Source organism: Salvelinus fontinalis, chromosome 35 (assembly GCF_029448725.1).
Source record: "Salvelinus fontinalis isolate EN_2023a chromosome 35, ASM2944872v1, whole genome shotgun sequence".
Classification (NCBI taxonomy): domain Eukaryota; kingdom Metazoa; phylum Chordata; class Actinopteri; order Salmoniformes; family Salmonidae; genus Salvelinus; species Salvelinus fontinalis.
Genome location: NC_074699.1, coordinates 24,162,335 through 24,181,899, shown reverse-complemented (window position 1 = coordinate 24,181,899; position 19,565 = coordinate 24,162,335). Strand labels below are relative to the sequence as shown.

At 41.7% G+C, this 19,565-nt stretch overlaps 1 protein-coding gene across 1 annotated transcript in view; it reads left to right on the top strand.

Annotated features, from left to right (window-relative positions):
* The window catches only part of LOC129834594 (ras-related protein R-Ras2), a 48,972-nt gene extending 34,536 nt beyond the window's left edge, over positions 1-14,436 (top strand). Inside the window, exons 5-6 of the mRNA XM_055899720.1 lie at positions 377-495; positions 12,249-14,436. Coding sequence (XP_055755695.1) covers positions 377-495; positions 12,249-12,336 — 207 coding nt within the window. The 3' untranslated portion in view covers positions 12,337-14,436. The remainder of the gene's footprint in view (positions 1-376; positions 496-12,248) is intronic.
* Positions 14,437-19,565: the final 5,129 nt, after the last annotated feature.

The following is a 19,565-nucleotide window of genomic DNA, read 5'->3' as shown; positions in this document are numbered from 1 at the left end:
CCTACACAGAGACGCTTTGTGGATACGGGCCCTGGTCTCTAATCTTGTCGTAATAGTTTAGGACGGACCAGAAGCAACAATATTCTAGCTAAGCACATAGAAATCAGGTACTATTTTAATGTAAAATGTAATGTGATACATTTGCTGTATTGTTTACATGTTTCTTAGTGACCCACTCTTGGACGTGAACCCTCTGACCCATGTGTTTCTTAACCTCACCAGCAGATGTCCCTAGTTTCCTGATTCTTGTTTGATCATTTGAAACCATTCTATTGGTCCTAAAGTGAAGTCTTCACCCAGCTGGGGCACAGGGTGATGCCAAGGATTACATGCTATTTATCTACGATTTATCCCTGTACCTGTTTCCTCCCTTCAGGTGACCCAGGAGGAGGGCCAGCAGCTGGCCAGACAGCTCAAGGTGACGTATATGGAGGCCTCAGCCAAAATCCGTATGAATGTAGACCAGGCTTTCCACGAGCTGGTTAGAGTAATCAGGTGGGTGGATTCATTACTGACTGTAGAAAAATCAGGTGGGTGGATTCATTAATGACTGTAGAGTTGGTTAGAGTAATCAGGTGGGTGGATTCATTACTGACTGTAGAACAATCAGGTGGGTGGATTCATTACTGACTGTAGAGTTGGTTAGAGTAAACAGGTGGGTGGGTTCATTACTGACTGTAGAATAATCAGGTGGGTGGATTCATTACTGACTGTAGATTTGGTTAGAGTAATCAGGTGGGTGGATTCATTACTGACTGTAGAACAATCAGGTGGGTGGATTCATTACTGACTGTAGAGTTGGTTAGAGTAATCAGGTGGGTGGATTCATTACTGACTGTAGAGTTGGTTAGAGTAATCAGGTGGGTGGATTCATTACTGACCGTAGAGTTGGTTAGAGTAATCAGGTGGGTGGATTCATTACTGACTGTAGAGTTGGTTAGAGTAATCAGGTGGGTGGATTCATTACTGACTGTAGAGTTGGTTAGAGTAATCAGGTGGGTGGATTCATTACTGACTGTAGAGTTGGTTAGAGTAATCAGGTGGGTGGATTCATTACTGACTGTAGAGTTGGTTAGAGTAATCAGGTGGGTGGATTCATTACTGACTGTAGAGTTGGTTAGAGTAATCAGGTGGGTGGATTCATTACTGACCGTAGAGTTAGAGTAATCAGGTGGGTGGATTCATTACTGACTGTAGAGTTAGTTAGAGTAATCAGGTGGGTGGATTCATTACTGACTGTAGAGTTGGTTAGAGTAATCAGGTGGGTGGATTCATTACTGACTGTAGAGTTGGTTAGAGTAATCAGGTGGGTGGATTCATTACTGACTGTAGAGTTGGTTAGAGTAATCAGGTGGGTGGATTCATTACTGACTGTAGAGTTGGTTAGAGTAATCAGGTGGGTGGATTCATTACTGACCGTAGAGTTAGAGTAATCAGGTGGGTGGATTCATTACTGACTGTAGAGTTAGTTAGAGTAATCAGGTGGGTGGATTCATTACTGACTGTAGAGTTGGTTAGAGTAATCAGGTGGGTGGATTCATTACTGACTGTAGAGTTAGTTAGAGTAATCAGGTGGGTGGATTCATTACTGACTGTAGAGTTGGTTAGAGTAATCAGGTGGGTGGATTCATTACTGACTGTATATTTGGTTAGAGTAATCAGGTGGGTGGATTCATTATTGACTGTAGAATAATCAGGTGGGTGGATTCATTACTGACTGTAGAGTTGGTTAGAGTAATCAGGTGGGTGGATTCATTACTGACTGTAGAACAATCAGGTGGGTGGATTCATTACTGACTGTAGAGTTGGTTAGAGTAAACAGGTGGGTGGGTTCATTACTGACTGTAGAATAATCAGGTGGGTGGATTCATTACTGACTGTAGATTTGGTTAGAGTAATCAGGTGGGTGGATTCATTACTGACTGTAGAACAATCAGGTGGGTGGATTCATTACTGACTGTAGAGTTGGTTAGAGTAATCAGGTGGGTGGATTCATTACTGACTGTAGAGTTGGTTAGAGTAATCAGGTGGGTGGATTCATTACTGACCGTAGAGTTGGTTAGAGTAATCAGGTGGGTGGATTCATTACTGACTGTAGAGTTGGTTAGAGTAATCAGGTGGGTGGATTCATTACTGACTGTAGAGTTGGTTAGAGTAATCAGGTGGGTGGATTCATTACTGACTGTAGAGTTGGTTAGAGTAATCAGGTGGGTGGATTCATTACTGACTGTAGAGTTGGTTAGAGTAATCAGGTGGGTGGATTCATTACTGACCGTAGAGTTGGTTAGAGTAATCAGGTGGGTGGATTCATTACTGACTGTAGAGTTGGTTAGAGTAATCAGGTGGGTGGATTCATTACTGACTGTAGAGTTGGTTAGAGTAATCAGGTGGGTGGATTCATTACTGACTGTAGAGTTGGTTAGAGTAATCAGGTGGGTGGATTCATTACTGACCGTAGAGTTGGTTAGAGTAATCAGGTGGGTGGATTCATTACTGACTGTAGAGTTGGTTAGAGTAATCAGGTGGGTGGATTCATTACTGACTGTAGAGTTGGTTAGAGTATTCAGGTGGGTGGATTCATTACTGACTGTAGAGTTAGTTAGAGTAATCAGGTGGGTGGATTCATTACTGACTGTAGAGTTAGTTAGAGTAATCAGGTGGGTGGATTCATTACTGACTGTAGAGTTGGTTAGAGTAATCAGGTGGGTGGATTCATTACTGACTGTAGAGTTGGTTAGAGTAATCAGGTGGGTGGATTCATTACTGACTGTAGAGTTGGTTAGAGTAATCAGGTGGGTGGATTCATTACTGACTGTAGAGTTGGTTAGAGTAATCAGGTGGGTGGATTCATTACTGACTGTAGAGTTGGTTAGAGTAATCAGGTGGGTGGATTCATTACTGACCGTAGAGTTGGTTAGAGTAATCAGGTGGGTGGATTCATTACTGACTGTAGAGTTGGTTAGAGTATTCAGGTGGGTGGATTCATTACTGACTGTAGAGTTGGTTAGAGTAATCAGGTGGGTGGATTCATTACTGACTGTAGAACAATCAGGTGGGTGGATTCATTACTGACTGTAGAGTTGGTTAGAGTAAACAGGTGGGTGGGTTCATTACTGACTGTAGAATAATCAGGTGGGTGGATTCATTACTGACTGTAGATTTGGTTAGAGTAATCAGGTGGGTGGATTCATTACTGACTGTAGAACAATCAGGTGGGTGGATTCATTACTGACTGTAGAGTTGGTTAGAGTAATCAGGTGGGTGGATTCATTACTGACTGTAGAGTTGGTTAGAGTAATCAAGTGGGTGGATTCATTACTGACTGTAGAGTTGGTTAGAGTAATCAGGTGGGTGGATTCATTACTGACTGTAGAGTTAGTTAGAGTAATCAGGTGGGTGGATTCATTACTGACTGTAGAGTTGGTTAGAGTAATCAGGTGGGTGGATTCATTACTGACCGTAGAGTTAGAGTAATCAGGTGGGTGGATTCATTACTGACTGTAGAGTTGGTTAGAGTATTCAGGTGGGTGGATTCATTACTGACTGTAGAGTTAGTTAGAGTAATCAGGTGGGTGGATTCATTACTGACTGTAGAGTTGGTTAGAGTATTCAGGTGGGTGGATTCATTACTGACTGTAGAGTTAGTTAGAGTAATCAGGTGGGTGGATTCATTACTGACTGTAGAGTTGGTTAGAGTATTCAGGTGGGTGGATTCATTACTGACTGTAGAGTTAGTTAGAGTAATCAGGTGGGTGGATTCATTACTGACTGTAGAGTTGGTTAGAGTAATCAGGTGGGTGGATTCATTACTGACTGTAGAGTTGGTTAGAGTATTCAGGTGGGTGGATTCATTACTGACTGTAGAGTTGGTTAGAGTAATCAGGTGGGTGGATTCATTAATGACTGTAGAGTTAGTTAGAGTAATCAGGTGGGTGGATTCATTACTGACTGTAGAGTTGGTTAGAGTAATCAGGTGGGTGGATTCATTACTGACTGTAGAGTTGGTTAGAGTATTCAGGTGGGTGGATTCATTACTGACTGTAGAGTTGGTTAGAGTAATCAGGTGGGTGGATTCATTAATGACTGTAGAGTTAGTTAGAGTATTCAGGTGGGTGGATTCATTACTGACTGTAGAGTTGGTTAGAGTATTCAGGTGGGTGGATTCATTACTGACTGTAGAGTTGGTTAGAGTAATCAGGTGGGTGGATTCATTACTGACTGTAGAGTTGGTTAGAGTAATCAGGTGGGTGGATTCATTACTGACTGTAGAGTTAGTTAGAGTAATCAGGTGGGTGGATTCATTACTGACTGTAGAGTTAGTTAGAGTAATCAGGTGGGTGGATTCATTACTGACTGTAGAGTTGGTTAGAGTAATCAGGTGGGTGGATTCATTACTGACTGTAGAGTTGGTTAGAGTATTCAGGTGGGTGGATTCATTACTGACTGTAGAGTTGGTTAGAGTAATCAGGTGGGTGGATTTATTACTGACTGTAGAGTTAGTTAGAGTAATCAGGTGGGTGGATTCATTACTGACTGTAGAGTTGGTTAGAGTAATCAGGTGGGTGGATTCATTACTGACTGTAGAGTTGGTTAGAGTAATCAGGTGGGTGGATTCATTACTGACTGTAGAGTTAGTTAGAGTAATCAGGTGGGTGGATTCATTACTGACTGTAGAGTTGGTTAGAGTAATCAGGTGGGTGGATTCATTACTGACTGTAGAGTTGGTTAGAGTAATCAGGTGGGTGGATTTATTACTGACTGTAGAGTTAGTTAGAGTAATCAGGTGGGTGGATTCATTACTGACTGTAGAGTTGGTTAGAGTAATCAGGTGGGTGGATTCATTACTGACTGTAGAGTTGGTTAGAGTAATCAGGTGGGTGGATTCATTACTGACTGTAGAGTTAGTTAGAGTAATCAGGTGGGTGGATTCATTACTGACTGTAGAGTTGGTTAGAGTAATCAGGTGGGTGGATTCATTACTGACTGTAGAGTTGGTTAGAGTAATCAGGTGGGTGGATTCATTACTGACTGTAGAGTTGGTTAGAGTAATCAGGTGGGTGGATTCATTACTGACTGTAGAGTTGGTTAGAGTATTCAGGTGGGTGGATTCATTACTGACTGTAGAGTTAGTTAGAGTAATCAGGTGGGTGGATTCATTACTGACTGTAGAGTTGGTTAGAGTATTCAGGTGGGTGGATTCATTACTGACTGTAGAGTTGGTTAGAGTAATCAGGTGGGTGGATTCATTACTGACTGTAGAGTTGGTTAGAGTAATCAGGTGGGTGGATTCATTACTGACTGTAGAGTTGGTTAGAGTATTCAGGTGGGTGGATTCATTACTGACTGTAGAGTTAGTTAGAGTAATCAGGTGGGTGGATTCATTACTGACTGTAGAGTTGGTTAGAGTAATCAGGTGGGTGGATTCATTACTGACTGTAGAGTTGGTTAGAGTAATCAGGTGGGTGGATTCATTACTGACTGTAGAGTTGGTTAGAGTAATCAGGTGGGTGGATTCATTACTGACCGTAGAGTTAGAGTAATCAGGTGGGTGGATTCATTACTGACTGTAGAGTTAGTTAGAGTAATCAGGTGGGTGGATTCATTACTGACTGTAGAGTTGGTTAGAGTAATCAGGTGGGTGGATTCATTACTGACTGTAGAGTTGGTTAGAGTAATCAGGTGGGTGGATTCATTACTGACTGTAGAGTTGGTTAGAGTAATCAGGTGGGTGGATTCATTACTGACTGTAGAGTTGGTTAGAGTAATCAGGTGGGTGGATTCATTACTGACCGTAGAGTTAGAGTAATCAGGTGGGTGGATTCATTACTGACTGTAGAGTTAGTTAGAGTAATCAGGTGGGTGGATTCATTACTGACTGTAGAGTTGGTTAGAGTAATCAGGTGGGTGGATTCATTACTGACTGTAGAGTTGGTTAGAGTAATCAGGTGGGTGGATTCATTACTGACTGTAGAGTTGGTTAGAGTAATCAGGTGGGTGGATTCATTACTGACTGTATATTTGGTTAGAGTAATCAGGTGGGTGGATTCATTATTGACTGTAGAATAATCAGGTGGGTGGATTCATTACTGACTGTAGAGTTGGTTAGAGTAATCAGGTGGGTGGATTCATTACTGACTGTAGAACAATCAGGTGGGTGGATTCATTACTGACTGTAGAGTTGGTTAGAGTAAACAGGTGGGTGGGTTCATTACTGACTGTAGAATAATCAGGTGGGTGGATTCATTACTGACTGTAGATTTGGTTAGAGTAATCAGGTGGGTGGATTCATTACTGACTGTAGAACAATCAGGTGGGTGGATTCATTACTGACTGTAGAGTTGGTTAGAGTAATCAGGTGGGTGGATTCATTACTGACTGTAGAGTTGGTTAGAGTAATCAGGTGGGTGGATTCATTACTGACCGTAGAGTTGGTTAGAGTAATCAGGTGGGTGGATTCATTACTGACTGTAGAGTTGGTTAGAGTAATCAGGTGGGTGGATTCATTACTGACTGTAGATTTGGTTAGAGTAATCAGGTGGGTGGATTCATTACTGACTGTAGAGTTGGTTAGAGTAATCAGGTGGGTGGATTCATTACTGACTGTAGAGTTGGTTAGAGTAATCAGGTGGGTGGATTCATTACTGACTGTAGAGTTGGTTAGAGTAATCAGGTGGGTGGATTCATTACTGACCGTAGAGTTAGAGTAATCAGGTGGGTGGATTCATTACTGACTGTAGAGTTAGTTAGAGTAATCAGGTGGGTGGATTCATTACTGACTGTAGAGTTGGTTAGAGTAATCAGGTGGGTGGATTCATTACTGACTGTAGAGTTGGTTAGAGTAATCAGGTGGGTGGATTCATTACTGACTGTAGAGTTGGTTAGAGTAATCAGGTGGGTGGATTCATTACTGACTGTAGAGTTGGTTAGAGTAATCAGGTGGGTGGATTCATTACTGACCGTAGAGTTAGAGTAATCAGGTGGGTGGATTCATTACTGACTGTAGAGTTAGTTAGAGTAATCAGGTGGGTGGATTCATTACTGACTGTAGAGTTGGTTAGAGTAATCAGGTGGGTGGATTCATTACTGACTGTAGAGTTAGTTAGAGTAATCAGGTGGGTGGATTCATTACTGACTGTAGAGTTGGTTAGAGTAATCAGGTGGGTGGATTCATTACTGACTGTATATTTGGTTAGAGTAATCAGGTGGGTGGATTCATTATTGACTGTAGAATAATCAGGTGGGTGGATTCATTACTGACTGTAGAGTTGGTTAGAGTAATCAGGTGGGTGGATTCATTACTGACTGTAGAACAATCAGGTGGGTGGATTCATTACTGACTGTAGAGTTGGTTAGAGTAAACAGGTGGGTGGGTTCATTACTGACTGTAGAATAATCAGGTGGGTGGATTCATTACTGACTGTAGATTTGGTTAGAGTAATCAGGTGGGTGGATTCATTACTGACTGTAGAACAATCAGGTGGGTGGATTCATTACTGACTGTAGAGTTGGTTAGAGTAATCAGGTGGGTGGATTCATTACTGACTGTAGAGTTGGTTAGAGTAATCAGGTGGGTGGATTCATTACTGACCGTAGAGTTGGTTAGAGTAATCAGGTGGGTGGATTCATTACTGACTGTAGAGTTGGTTAGAGTAATCAGGTGGGTGGATTCATTACTGACTGTAGAGTTGGTTAGAGTAATCAGGTGGGTGGATTCATTACTGACTGTAGAGTTGGTTAGAGTAATCAGGTGGGTGGATTCATTACTGACTGTAGAGTTGGTTAGAGTAATCAGGTGGGTGGATTCATTACTGACCGTAGAGTTGGTTAGAGTAATCAGGTGGGTGGATTCATTACTGACTGTAGAGTTGGTTAGAGTAATCAGGTGGGTGGATTCATTACTGACTGTAGAGTTGGTTAGAGTAATCAGGTGGGTGGATTCATTACTGACTGTAGAGTTGGTTAGAGTAATCAGGTGGGTGGATTCATTACTGACCGTAGAGTTGGTTAGAGTAATCAGGTGGGTGGATTCATTACTGACTGTAGAGTTGGTTAGAGTAATCAGGTGGGTGGATTCATTACTGACTGTAGAGTTGGTTAGAGTATTCAGGTGGGTGGATTCATTACTGACTGTAGAGTTAGTTAGAGTAATCAGGTGGGTGGATTCATTACTGACTGTAGAGTTAGTTAGAGTAATCAGGTGGGTGGATTCATTACTGACTGTAGAGTTGGTTAGAGTAATCAGGTGGGTGGATTCATTACTGACTGTAGAGTTGGTTAGAGTAATCAGGTGGGTGGATTCATTACTGACTGTAGAGTTGGTTAGAGTAATCAGGTGGGTGGATTCATTACTGACTGTAGAGTTGGTTAGAGTAATCAGGTGGGTGGATTCATTACTGACTGTAGAGTTGGTTAGAGTAATCAGGTGGGTGGATTCATTACTGACCGTAGAGTTGGTTAGAGTAATCAGGTGGGTGGATTCATTACTGACTGTAGAGTTGGTTAGAGTATTCAGGTGGGTGGATTCATTACTGACTGTAGAGTTGGTTAGAGTAATCAGGTGGGTGGATTCATTACTGACTGTAGAACAATCAGGTGGGTGGATTCATTACTGACTGTAGAGTTGGTTAGAGTAAACAGGTGGGTGGGTTCATTACTGACTGTAGAATAATCAGGTGGGTGGATTCATTACTGACTGTAGATTTGGTTAGAGTAATCAGGTGGGTGGATTCATTACTGACTGTAGAACAATCAGGTGGGTGGATTCATTACTGACTGTAGAGTTGGTTAGAGTAATCAGGTGGGTGGATTCATTACTGACTGTAGAGTTGGTTAGAGTAATCAAGTGGGTGGATTCATTACTGACTGTAGAGTTGGTTAGAGTAATCAGGTGGGTGGATTCATTACTGACTGTAGAGTTGGTTAGAGTATTCAGGTGGGTGGATTCATTACTGACTGTAGAGTTAGTTAGAGTATTCAGGTGGGTGGATTCATTACTGACCGTAGAGTTAGAGTAATCAGGTGGGTGGATTCATTACTGACTGTAGAGTTGGTTAGAGTATTCAGGTGGGTGGATTCATTACTGACTGTAGAGTTGGTTAGAGTATTCAGGTGGGTGGATTCATTACTGACTGTAGAGTTAGTTAGAGTAATCAGGTGGGTGGATTCATTACTGACTGTAGAGTTGGTTAGAGTAATCAGGTGGGTGGATTCATTACTGACTGTAGAGTTAGTTAGAGTAATCAGGTGGGTGGATTCATTACTGACTGTAGAGTTGGTTAGAGTAATCAGGTGGGTGGATTCATTACTGACTGTAGAGTTGGTTAGAGTAATCAGGTGGGTGGATTCATTACTGACTGTAGTGTTAGTTAGAGTAATCAGGTGGGTGGATTCATTACTGACTGTAGAGTTGGTTAGAGTAATCAGGTGGGTGGATTCATTACTGACTGTAGAGTTAGTTAGAGTAATCAGGTGGGTGGATTCATTACTGACTGTAGAGTTGGTTAGAGTAATCAGGTGGGTGGATTCATTACTGACTGTAGAGTTAGTTAGAGTATTCAGGTGGGTGGATTCATTACTGACTGTAGAGTTGGTTAGAGTAATCAGGTGGGTGGATTCATTACTGACTGTAGAGTTAGTTAGAGTAATCAGGTGGGTGGATTCATTACTGACTGTAGAGTTAGTTAGAGTAATCAGGTGGGTGGATTCATTACTGACCGTAGAGTTAGAGTAATCAGGTGGGTGGATTCATTACTGACTGTAGAGTTAGTTAGAGTAATCAGGTGGGTGGATTCATTACTGACTGTAGAGTTGGTTAGACTATTCAGGTGGGTGGATTCATTACTGACTGTAGAGTTAGTTAGAGTAATCAGGTGGGTGGATTCATTACTGACTGTAGAGTTGGTTAGAGTAATCAGGTGGGTGGATTCATTACTGACTGTAGAGTTGGTTAGAGTATTCAGGTGGGTGGATTCATTACTGACTGTAGAGTTGGTTAGAGTAATCAGGTGGGTGGATTCATTAATGACTGTAGAGTTAGTTAGAGTATTCAGGTGGGTGGATTCATTACTGACTGTAGAGTTGGTTAGAGTATTCAGGTGGGTGGATTCATTACTGACTGTAGAGTTGGTTAGAGTAATCAGGTGGGTGGATTCATTACTGACTGTAGAGTTGGTTAGAGTAATCAGGTGGGTGGATTCATTACTGACTGTAGAGTTAGTTAGAGTAATCAGGTGGGTGGATTCATTACTGACTGTAGAGTTAGTTAGAGTAATCAGGTGGGTGGATTCATTACTGACTGTAGAGTTGGTTAGAGTAATCAGGTGGGTGGATTCATTACTGACTGTAGAGTTGGTTAGAGTATTCAGGTGGGTGGATTCATTACTGACTGTAGAGTTGGTTAGAGTAATCAGGTGGGTGGATTCATTACTGACTGTAGAGTTGGTTAGAGTAATCAGGTGGGTGGATTCATTACTGACTGTAGAGTTAGTTAGAGTAATCAGGTGGGTGGATTCATTACTGACTGTAGAGTTAGTTAGAGTAATCAGGTGGGTGGATTCATTACTGACTGTAGAGTTGGTTAGAGTAATCAGGTGGGTGGATTCATTACTGACTGTAGAGTTGGTTAGAGTATTCAGGTGGGTGGATTCATTACTGACTGTAGAGTTGGTTAGAGTAATCAGGTGGGTGGATTTATTACTGACTGTAGAGTTAGTTAGAGTAATCAGGTGGGTGTATTCATTACTGACTGTAGAGTTGGTTAGAGTAATCAGGTGGGTGGATTCATTACTGACTGTAGAGTTGGTTAGAGTAATCAGGTGGGTGGATTCATTACTGACTGTAGAGTTAGTTAGAGTAATCAGGTGGGTGGATTCATTACTGACTGTAGAGTTGGTTAGAGTAATCAGGTGGGTGGATTCATTACTGACTGTAGAGTTGGTTAGAGTAATCAGGTGGGTGGATTCATTACTGACTGTAGAGTTGGTTAGAGTAATCAGGTGGGTGGATTCATTACTGACTGTAGAGTTGGTTAGAGTATTCAGGTGGGTGGATTCATTACTGACTGTAGAGTTAGTTAGAGTAATCAGGTGGGTGGATTCATTACTGACTGTAGAGTTGGTTAGAGTATTCAGGTGGGTGGATTCATTACTGACTGTAGAGTTGGTTAGAGTAATCAGGTGGGTGGATTCATTACTGACTGTAGAGTTGGTTAGAGTAATCAGGTGGGTGGATTCATTACTGACTGTAGAGTTGGTTAGAGTATTCAGGTGGGTGGATTCATTACTGACTGTAGAGTTAGTTAGAGTAATCAGGTGGGTGGATTCATTACTGACTGTAGAGTTGGTTAGAGTAATCAGGTGGGTGGATTCATTACTGACTGTAGAGTTGGTTAGAGTAATCAGGTGGGTGGATTCATTACTGACTGTAGGTGGCACCACAACTCCACTATACCTCCCTGAATACAGTGGCAATGGGTTGAGAGAAAGAAGTAGTTTCAGATTTTGTTCCTTCACTGGCACTAGTCTGTCTTTCTCAAGTACATGTGAAAGGTGCTTTATGCAATACTTCCACATGGAATGTCACTAAGGGCACTTTCACATATCCCCTTATGATCTGGACCCTGGAAAGTTTGGTACCCTGATCTGAGCTATAAAGCATGTTTGAAACAGAAACAAACTCTAGCTGCAACGAATCCTGGTCCTGCCTGAGTAGTGCGTTCAAGATCTATGACTAGAGTACCAGGTGGCAGTGCAAGCTTGCTAACATCACATAGCCCAGTGTTTCCCAACCCTGGTCCTCCAGTACCCCCAACATTACACAGTTTCATTGTAGACCTGGACAAGCACACCTCATTCAACTCATTGAGGGCTTGATGATTAGTTAACAAGTTGAATCAGGTGTGCTTGTCCAGGGTTACAATAAACATGTGTACTGTTGGGGGGTACTGGATGACCAGGGTTGGAAAACACTGATGTAGAATGTGCGTCTTGCTAATTGCACCCTGAAACTCTTATTTACAGGTTTTGTGAAATCAAAACGTATTCTGTAGAATTCTCACAAACGCTCCAGAAAACTGAAACAGAGTACCGAATTTCATATGTGAGAATGCCCTAATGTCAATGACAGGATGTTATCTCATCTACACTCAAAGCCAGAACAAAACAATTGTTGCTTGAATGAGTCAGATTATTTTGTTAGAATACTTCTATCTCTGCTTACTCATAACGTAATAATGCACTTTCTCCTCACAGGAAATTCCAGGAACAGGAATGCCCGCCCTCGCCAGAACCCACGCGGAAAGAAAAGGACAAGAGTGGCTGCCATTGTGTGATCGTCTGAGTGGGCCTTATCACTGTCACTCACCCAGCTGCTGTCACCAGTCCCCGCCTCCTGCCTGACATGACATCCTGTATGGATGACTGAGCGCTGCCTTCTCCACGTGCATGACTTCAACAGAGGTTCCTGTGGTAGCTACCAGGAACTGCTGCCCCCCCCTGCCCCCGGACTTCACTTCTAGAAGAAACTGACAACGCCAAATGTTAAACTCCTCTTGACCTTCAACAATAATCCAATTCATATGAGAAAGTCCTAACACTAAACATTGCCTCTTAAATCAGCTAAACAATATCATTTTTTTTTGTATTCTGAAGGACTTTTTCTTGCCTTGCAATGACATTTGTACTTTTTGCCGAGATTGAATGAGAAATATATATATCCAGAATGTCAATGAGAGGTTTATTAGTTACTAGTTTCTCATCAGAATAGAGAGATGATCTTATGAAGCTTTGTGTATGTCATGCCATATCCGTTTTTACTTCCATGTGCTAATCCGCTACTGTACATAAGTGAAATTTGTTGTGACTTTGAAAGCGCATTTCTAATGACTTATTAAATGGCCACAGTACAGCGTGTAAGGTTTATGACTTTGGTTTGACTTCTATGAACATAACATGTATACAGGTATGTACGCTGTTCAGTATAAACCTAGATATCCCTAAAGTTATTATGACAACTTCACTTTCCAGCAGCGTCAGCGGATCCCTTTCTACGTCTATGGATTGTGCACTCATCTCACTGGCCAAATATGGCATGTTTACTGTATTTGCATTGTAAGGTTCATAGACTTTAGGCTTCTAATAACATGATATCAAACCTGTTTTATTTATTTAGTTGTACAACTCTTCTCTGACTCTTACCGAGTCAGGTTGGCCTAATCAGAATGATACATTTTAAACTCTTTATATTTGTAATCTTTGACAAGCAGTGCAGAAGAGACCATGGGTAGTATTTATGTACCTCACTGATAATGATGATGTTAATAGCAGACCAGTTTCAGAAATGCTCCTCTTTGACATATCTTTTCAAATCAATCCCTCTCAGTTTGAACAGTGATTTTTGTACCATCTATTTGGCTCTCTTTTGCAACGTAGTTATTACTTAAAGTAGACAGAGGTATTGAGCTGTTGAAGCTCACTCATATAAACAAACTGTAACTTCATTTCAATGACATGGTTGTTTGTTACACACCACCTTCAATTATTCTTGGAGATGTGTTCATGTTCTCTCCAAGGTTATTGTTGTGACTCTGGGCCAGTTTGGAGCTGTTTCCATGACTCCCACAGTCACATGGAGGTTACATCACCTGACCTCTCACCTTTAAAGTTAACATCAAGGCAATTCACACATTCTGTTGTCTTGTCATCCTTTTCAATATGATCTGTATTTATGCGTAATAGAAACCAATGAATTATTGTAGTTTTGTTATACCATCATGTAATATAAGACAAAAAGAAACATACGGAAATGATTATTTGATGGACTTGATTAAATGTTTTTACTTTATACTTTTATACATTATTTTCTTATCAAACTAGTTGACAAGTATTTTTATATGTCTGTAAGTGAATATGCTCTCACAGCACAGCTGTGTGTATATGTAAAGAGGAATGTATAATTCCCTTAGCTGGTTTTGAACTGAAGAAGACTGTAGGCCTATATTGGTTCTTGACCAACCTGTGGTCCAGAACCTTTCCTCCTCTCGTGGTTTTGATTTGATTTGATTGGTCCTCATTTGGCCTAATCTTCCAAGAGTTCTTGGTGTTGGTGACACATTTTCCTTGACCATTCCCCACTACCTTGCCCATACTGCAAATGTCAACCAATGTGTTGGTTGAACGTCTCCACTCAGCCCACCTGACCTACTAGCAGGGTGGATTGTGGGTAGGCCGTTCACTCTTCTCTTCACTGTTTTCTAGGTCAAGGCTTGGGTCACAGATACATGTGTTCTGCTCAATGGTGGAGTCTGTAAGTACCACCTCCTGTCTTTTGGCAGACTTTATGTACAGTACATTCAATTCATATATTTTTTTCTTTTCAAGTCCATGCCCCTTGCCCCATGTATAGCTTCTGGTGCTATAATAAAATCTGTCATTCAGCCAACTATAATAGTGAATATTCCTTTTGTTTTAGTTTTTTTGAGAAGTCCTGTATTTGGTGAACTTCATATTTTGTTGACCTTGTATTGTGAAGCGAGGTGGAACAATAACAGTTGTGTTGGCAGATATTGCTTTGATATTTTTGCTTTGAGAAAACGGATGTATCCAATCAAAGAGGAATAAGATGAGAAGATTCCTTTATTTTATACCCACTGAACACCTCTTGTCATAATGAGGATGGACCACTGTCTTCACTAATAACATTCCAACATTAACACCACCTCTGAACTGTCTGCGTGAAAACGTCTGATGTAACTCATTCTACTATAGCTTATTGTCTCCCAGCTGCATAAATCTGTCTTATAGGAACGAATGTGTTCTTGTATGGAGGGTAAGTGTGACCTGTGGCTCACCTCTGGCTGATGGTCATGTTATTCCGGTCATCTCCATCATCACAGCAGAAATATGGTGTAAGACGCCAGGCAGCACTTCAGTTCTTCACGTCTGATTGGCCATCTCCAGACTGTAGAACACAATTCTATAGCAGGACAGGGAGATAGCAGGACAGGGCCATGGTTGCCATAGCACCCTGCACAAATGTCTCACAAATCAACAGAGGATCACTGTGAGATTTGGTTTGAAAAGAACCCTTGAAGATAATTCCTACTTTTGGCTGTGTGTTCTCGGTGGCCTTGACTCTGAGTCATCTGTGTGGTGTTGCTGGGCTGCAAACAATACCGTGTGAAGTGCACTCAAGTCAAGCACAGTCATTTAAATGCTATTACCATTCTACCTGGCTTTGTCACCAAATAACCATACATTGTATCATTCTGACTGCTACGGCTGTATACTGGAGAAATCTTTACGTGATGTGGTGCATGAGTCTGAATGCATAGCCTCTGAACGTCTACTGTGAAGGCTACTGGAAATCAATATGAGCTGTAGTCCTTTGACTGGTTCTACATTATCTAAAGAATTGTATTGACTGGGGAACAGATGGCTATGGCAATCCAATCACATTATGCTTGGACTCATTCATAACAGCTGTAGCAATCTACTGTCACTACACAAGTCAGAGACAGTTTTGTCACTGCAGGCCAGGGCCTCTGTACCTAGAAAGAGACACAGGGGGCACAGATTTGTCACTGCTGGGCCTCTGTACCCCACAAATGTCAAATCATTTCTCAGATATAAGCTCCGGTGATATTTGTGGAGTTAAGTTTGATCTGTAATGGTCCTAAAAAGTCACGCAGAGGACTTTATTTTCATAAACTGGATCTCATTCATTTCTATCTGCTGGCAGAAATGAAAGCAAGGCTTTGACCAGGCGCCATGGCAGCAGTTGGGCTCAGGAGACATTTCCCCCTTAATTCTCAGATAAATAATGCATGAAAGGCTGTGTCTGGAGATATGTCTCAGTTGGCTGTAGACCTCCGCTCAACTGCAGGCCTTTGATCAAAATACACAGAGGGAAGGGAGGGAGACCATAGGATGTCCTTAATTGTCTGTGCCTTACTGGCAGCACAACAGTATCCTTGTTACTTTGATACAGAGCAGCTATGGATGCACAGAGAGATGGATCCTCCTGATGCATACTAATGTACAGTATACTACATCCACCTGGCTTCTCTCTCAACCACATTTATACCCCAGTCAGAGGCACACAGGTACTATACTCAGAGAAGAGGATGTACAGGGCTCTGAGGGTGCAATACTGAAGTAAGGAGAGGAGTAGAGATCTCTGACAATGCAGCAATTCTGGGTGAATAACTCTAGGTAGTTAGTAGATGGACACCACTGAGCACACACACACCTGTCGGTGTCACACCTTCCAATGAGCCACATGAATGTGTGTGCATAAGCACAGTGCTTGCAGTTGTGTGTCAATGTGGGAGAGATGCAGTATAGGTCACTGTATCTGCTGCAGTGATTATCAGCTCCACCACAAATGAAAGGTTAGAGCGTTGGAGTATAACTATACTACAGTTTCTCATTTCAGATTAAGGGAATTGGATACAGAGAAAATAGTAAGTGTTGGGAGGGCACAATTCCCTTACGTGCTGTAATGATTTTCATTATTCCAGCTCTGTTAAAATACCAGGATATTACCATCCTTTCACTGAGAGTTTAAGCTTGGTGGTAGTCATCTCATACATATGAGTTTTGTGGTTTCTTCAGAGCTTTTTTAGAGAGCGATGAACTTACCGCTATTACCTTATTGCGTGTCACCTCTCTCCCCTCTCTCTCTCCTGTTCCTTAATTTGTTCTCTCTCACTGTCTACACTAGAGGGAGCCGAGATAGGATATATGTTGGCTAGTGCAGTGCCTCTTAAAGTCGTAAAACTGTTGATTGGATGTATCAGTGATGATGGTGGATGATATTCCTTGTCTTTTAACATGGTTCAAACTAGAACCCTGTCTTGAAAACTCTGAATTTAATAGTAATGAAAGCCCAAAATACATAAATATCATGTTGTTGTAGGCATTTTATGTTTGAGTGACTCTCTTAAATGGATTTCTGCATCCCCTTGGTTACCATTTGGTTTCATACCCTCCACCTGTGTTTTGCTGACTCACTCTACTGTATTCAAAAGCCTAAAATGTGGGCACTAATAAGGACAAGGATTTCAATTGCACCCTTTATTACTGCAAATCACCTAATTAAATCAAAGAGAATTCTGTTCCTCGTTCGCCAGCACCATCAATCAGCAGTCATGCTGAGTTTCTCTGGAGGGAGTGGGAGATTTATTTGAAAAGGTTACAAGACATTGTATAATTGTTACATGGCATTGTATAATCTCAACTGTTCACTGGGACACAATTTCCCAGCTGGCTCGTGTTTTTTAAAGTAATGACTCAGTGGGCTACTGCACATCCCCAAACTCTCACGGTTTATCTGAGCTGCCGGTCCCAGTTGTCAGGGAGTCAACCCCTTTGTCTATTGAGCTTGGGTCGGATTCACCATGCCTCTGAGGGACCTCTATTGAGACTGCCAAGGTCCACCGCCACCCCCTCATAGCGTCTATCCATTGACACTGGGGTTTGGCAGGAGAAAGGGAGGGAGAGTGCCCACTCATCCACACTTCCTAGGCAAATCCCAATCTCTCTCAATGTCCCAATGAAAGATCTCACTTTGCATTTGGCTCAAAGTCACAGTCCGGAAGGCAGGCATCCAAACCAGCTGCTTTAGAAAATCTGATGACCATTATATGTGTTTACCTCATTCTTGTCACTGACACAGCTTTTTGTGTGAACTTTCAATGTACCTGATAATGAGGGACCCCTTTATTCATCCGCACACTCTCTTTCAATCCTGCAGTGCTGTTAGAAATGTTGTGAAATCTTGTGAGTTGGACTTGGCCTTGGCAGGAGTGGGCTATATACACTGAACCAAAATATAAACGCAACAGGTAAAGTGTTGGTCCCATGTTTGATGAGCTGAAAAAAAAATCCCAGAAATGTTCCATACACACATAAAGCTAATTTCTCTCAAATGTTGTGAACAAATTTGTTTACATTCCTGTTAGTGAGTATTTCTCCTTTGCCAAAAATAATCTCTCCACCTGACAGGTGTGGCATATCAAGAAGCTGGTTAAGCAGCATGATCATTACACAGGTGCACCTTATGCTGGGGGCAATAAAAGGCCACTTTAAACTGTGAAGATTTGTTACACAACACAATGCCACAGATGTCTCAAGTTTTGAGAGAGTGTGCAATTGGCATGCCGACTGCAGGAATGTCCACAAGAGCTGTTGCCAGAGAATTGAATGTTCATTTGTCTACAATAAACTGACTCTGTTTTTTTGGTTTAAGAATTTGGCAGTACGTCCAACTGGCCTCATAACCGTATACCACCTGTAACCATGCCAGCCCAGGACATCCACACATTCTTCACCTGTGGGATTGTCTGTGTGTGTGTGTGGGCGGGGGGGGGGGGGGGGGGGGGGGGGGGGGGGCTTTGGGTGGGGGGGGACTTCTGTCTGTAATAAAGCCCTTTTGTGGGGTAAAACTCATTCTGATTGGCTGCTCAGTTATGTGAAATCCATAGATTAAGGCCTAATGAATGTATTTTATTTCAATTGACTGATTTCCTTATATGAACTGTAACTCAGTAAAATCTTTGAAATTGTTGCATGTTGCGTTTATATTTTTCTTCAATACGATTATCTTCTATATATATGTTCTACTATATGACTGCTCCAAATTGGCAACTGTCACTCTGCTTTTTCAATGCCTTTGCTTAGCGACCTTCAAGGCCAATCCTAAGGGACATTGGCTGTCAGGCATTCATCACATCTCTCTCTCTCCACCTCTGAGCTGTCAAGGAGAGTTTAAGGGATTCAGGGTCAACAGGTTGTGTTAAAGGTAATAATAAGCCTATGTGCTAAACACCTCCAGACGCAACCCAAAAATATTAAACCCATGCTTTCTGTAACTGGCTTATGTTATCAATCAGTGTTAATAAATACATTGAAGCTGATGTGTGTGTGTGTGTACGCGCATGTGTGTGTGTGTGTGTGTGTGTGTGTGTGTGTGTGTGTGTGTGTGTGTGTGTGTGTGTGTGTGTGTGTGTGTGTGTGTGTGTGTGTGTGTGTGTGTGTGTGTGTGTGTGTACAGAAGCAGTGATTTCTCTGTGTTATTAAGGCATTGCTTTCAGTCAAAATTGATTTTCTGAGTCAAAGACATTTTTACAGAAGGTATGTCTCCCCAGAATACGTAGGTATACATGGCCAAGAAATATCAACAGATAGCTCTGACCACTTGTATATGCCTGAAAATGATCTTTCATTTACAGTGCACCCAGAAGAAAACATGAATATGTAAGCATGTGTAGGCTATCAATCATGGCCAAGGAGATAGAGTTCAATTACTGTCCATTAATAATTCAATAATAATGGAATGAATGGCAGGCCAACAAATACAGATAATTATTCAAATCACAATGCTACACCTTTCTAACATCATCACCAGATGAGACCAACGAGCGTTACAATCTGGGGGACACTTTTACAGAGGATGGAGATTTTACATATTTTAATGAAATACAAGTGAAATTTAATGTTTTTGCTCGTTGTGATCTGAAAATTACGCGATGATGTATTTAATCGAAATAGATGGGGACACGCCTGCGT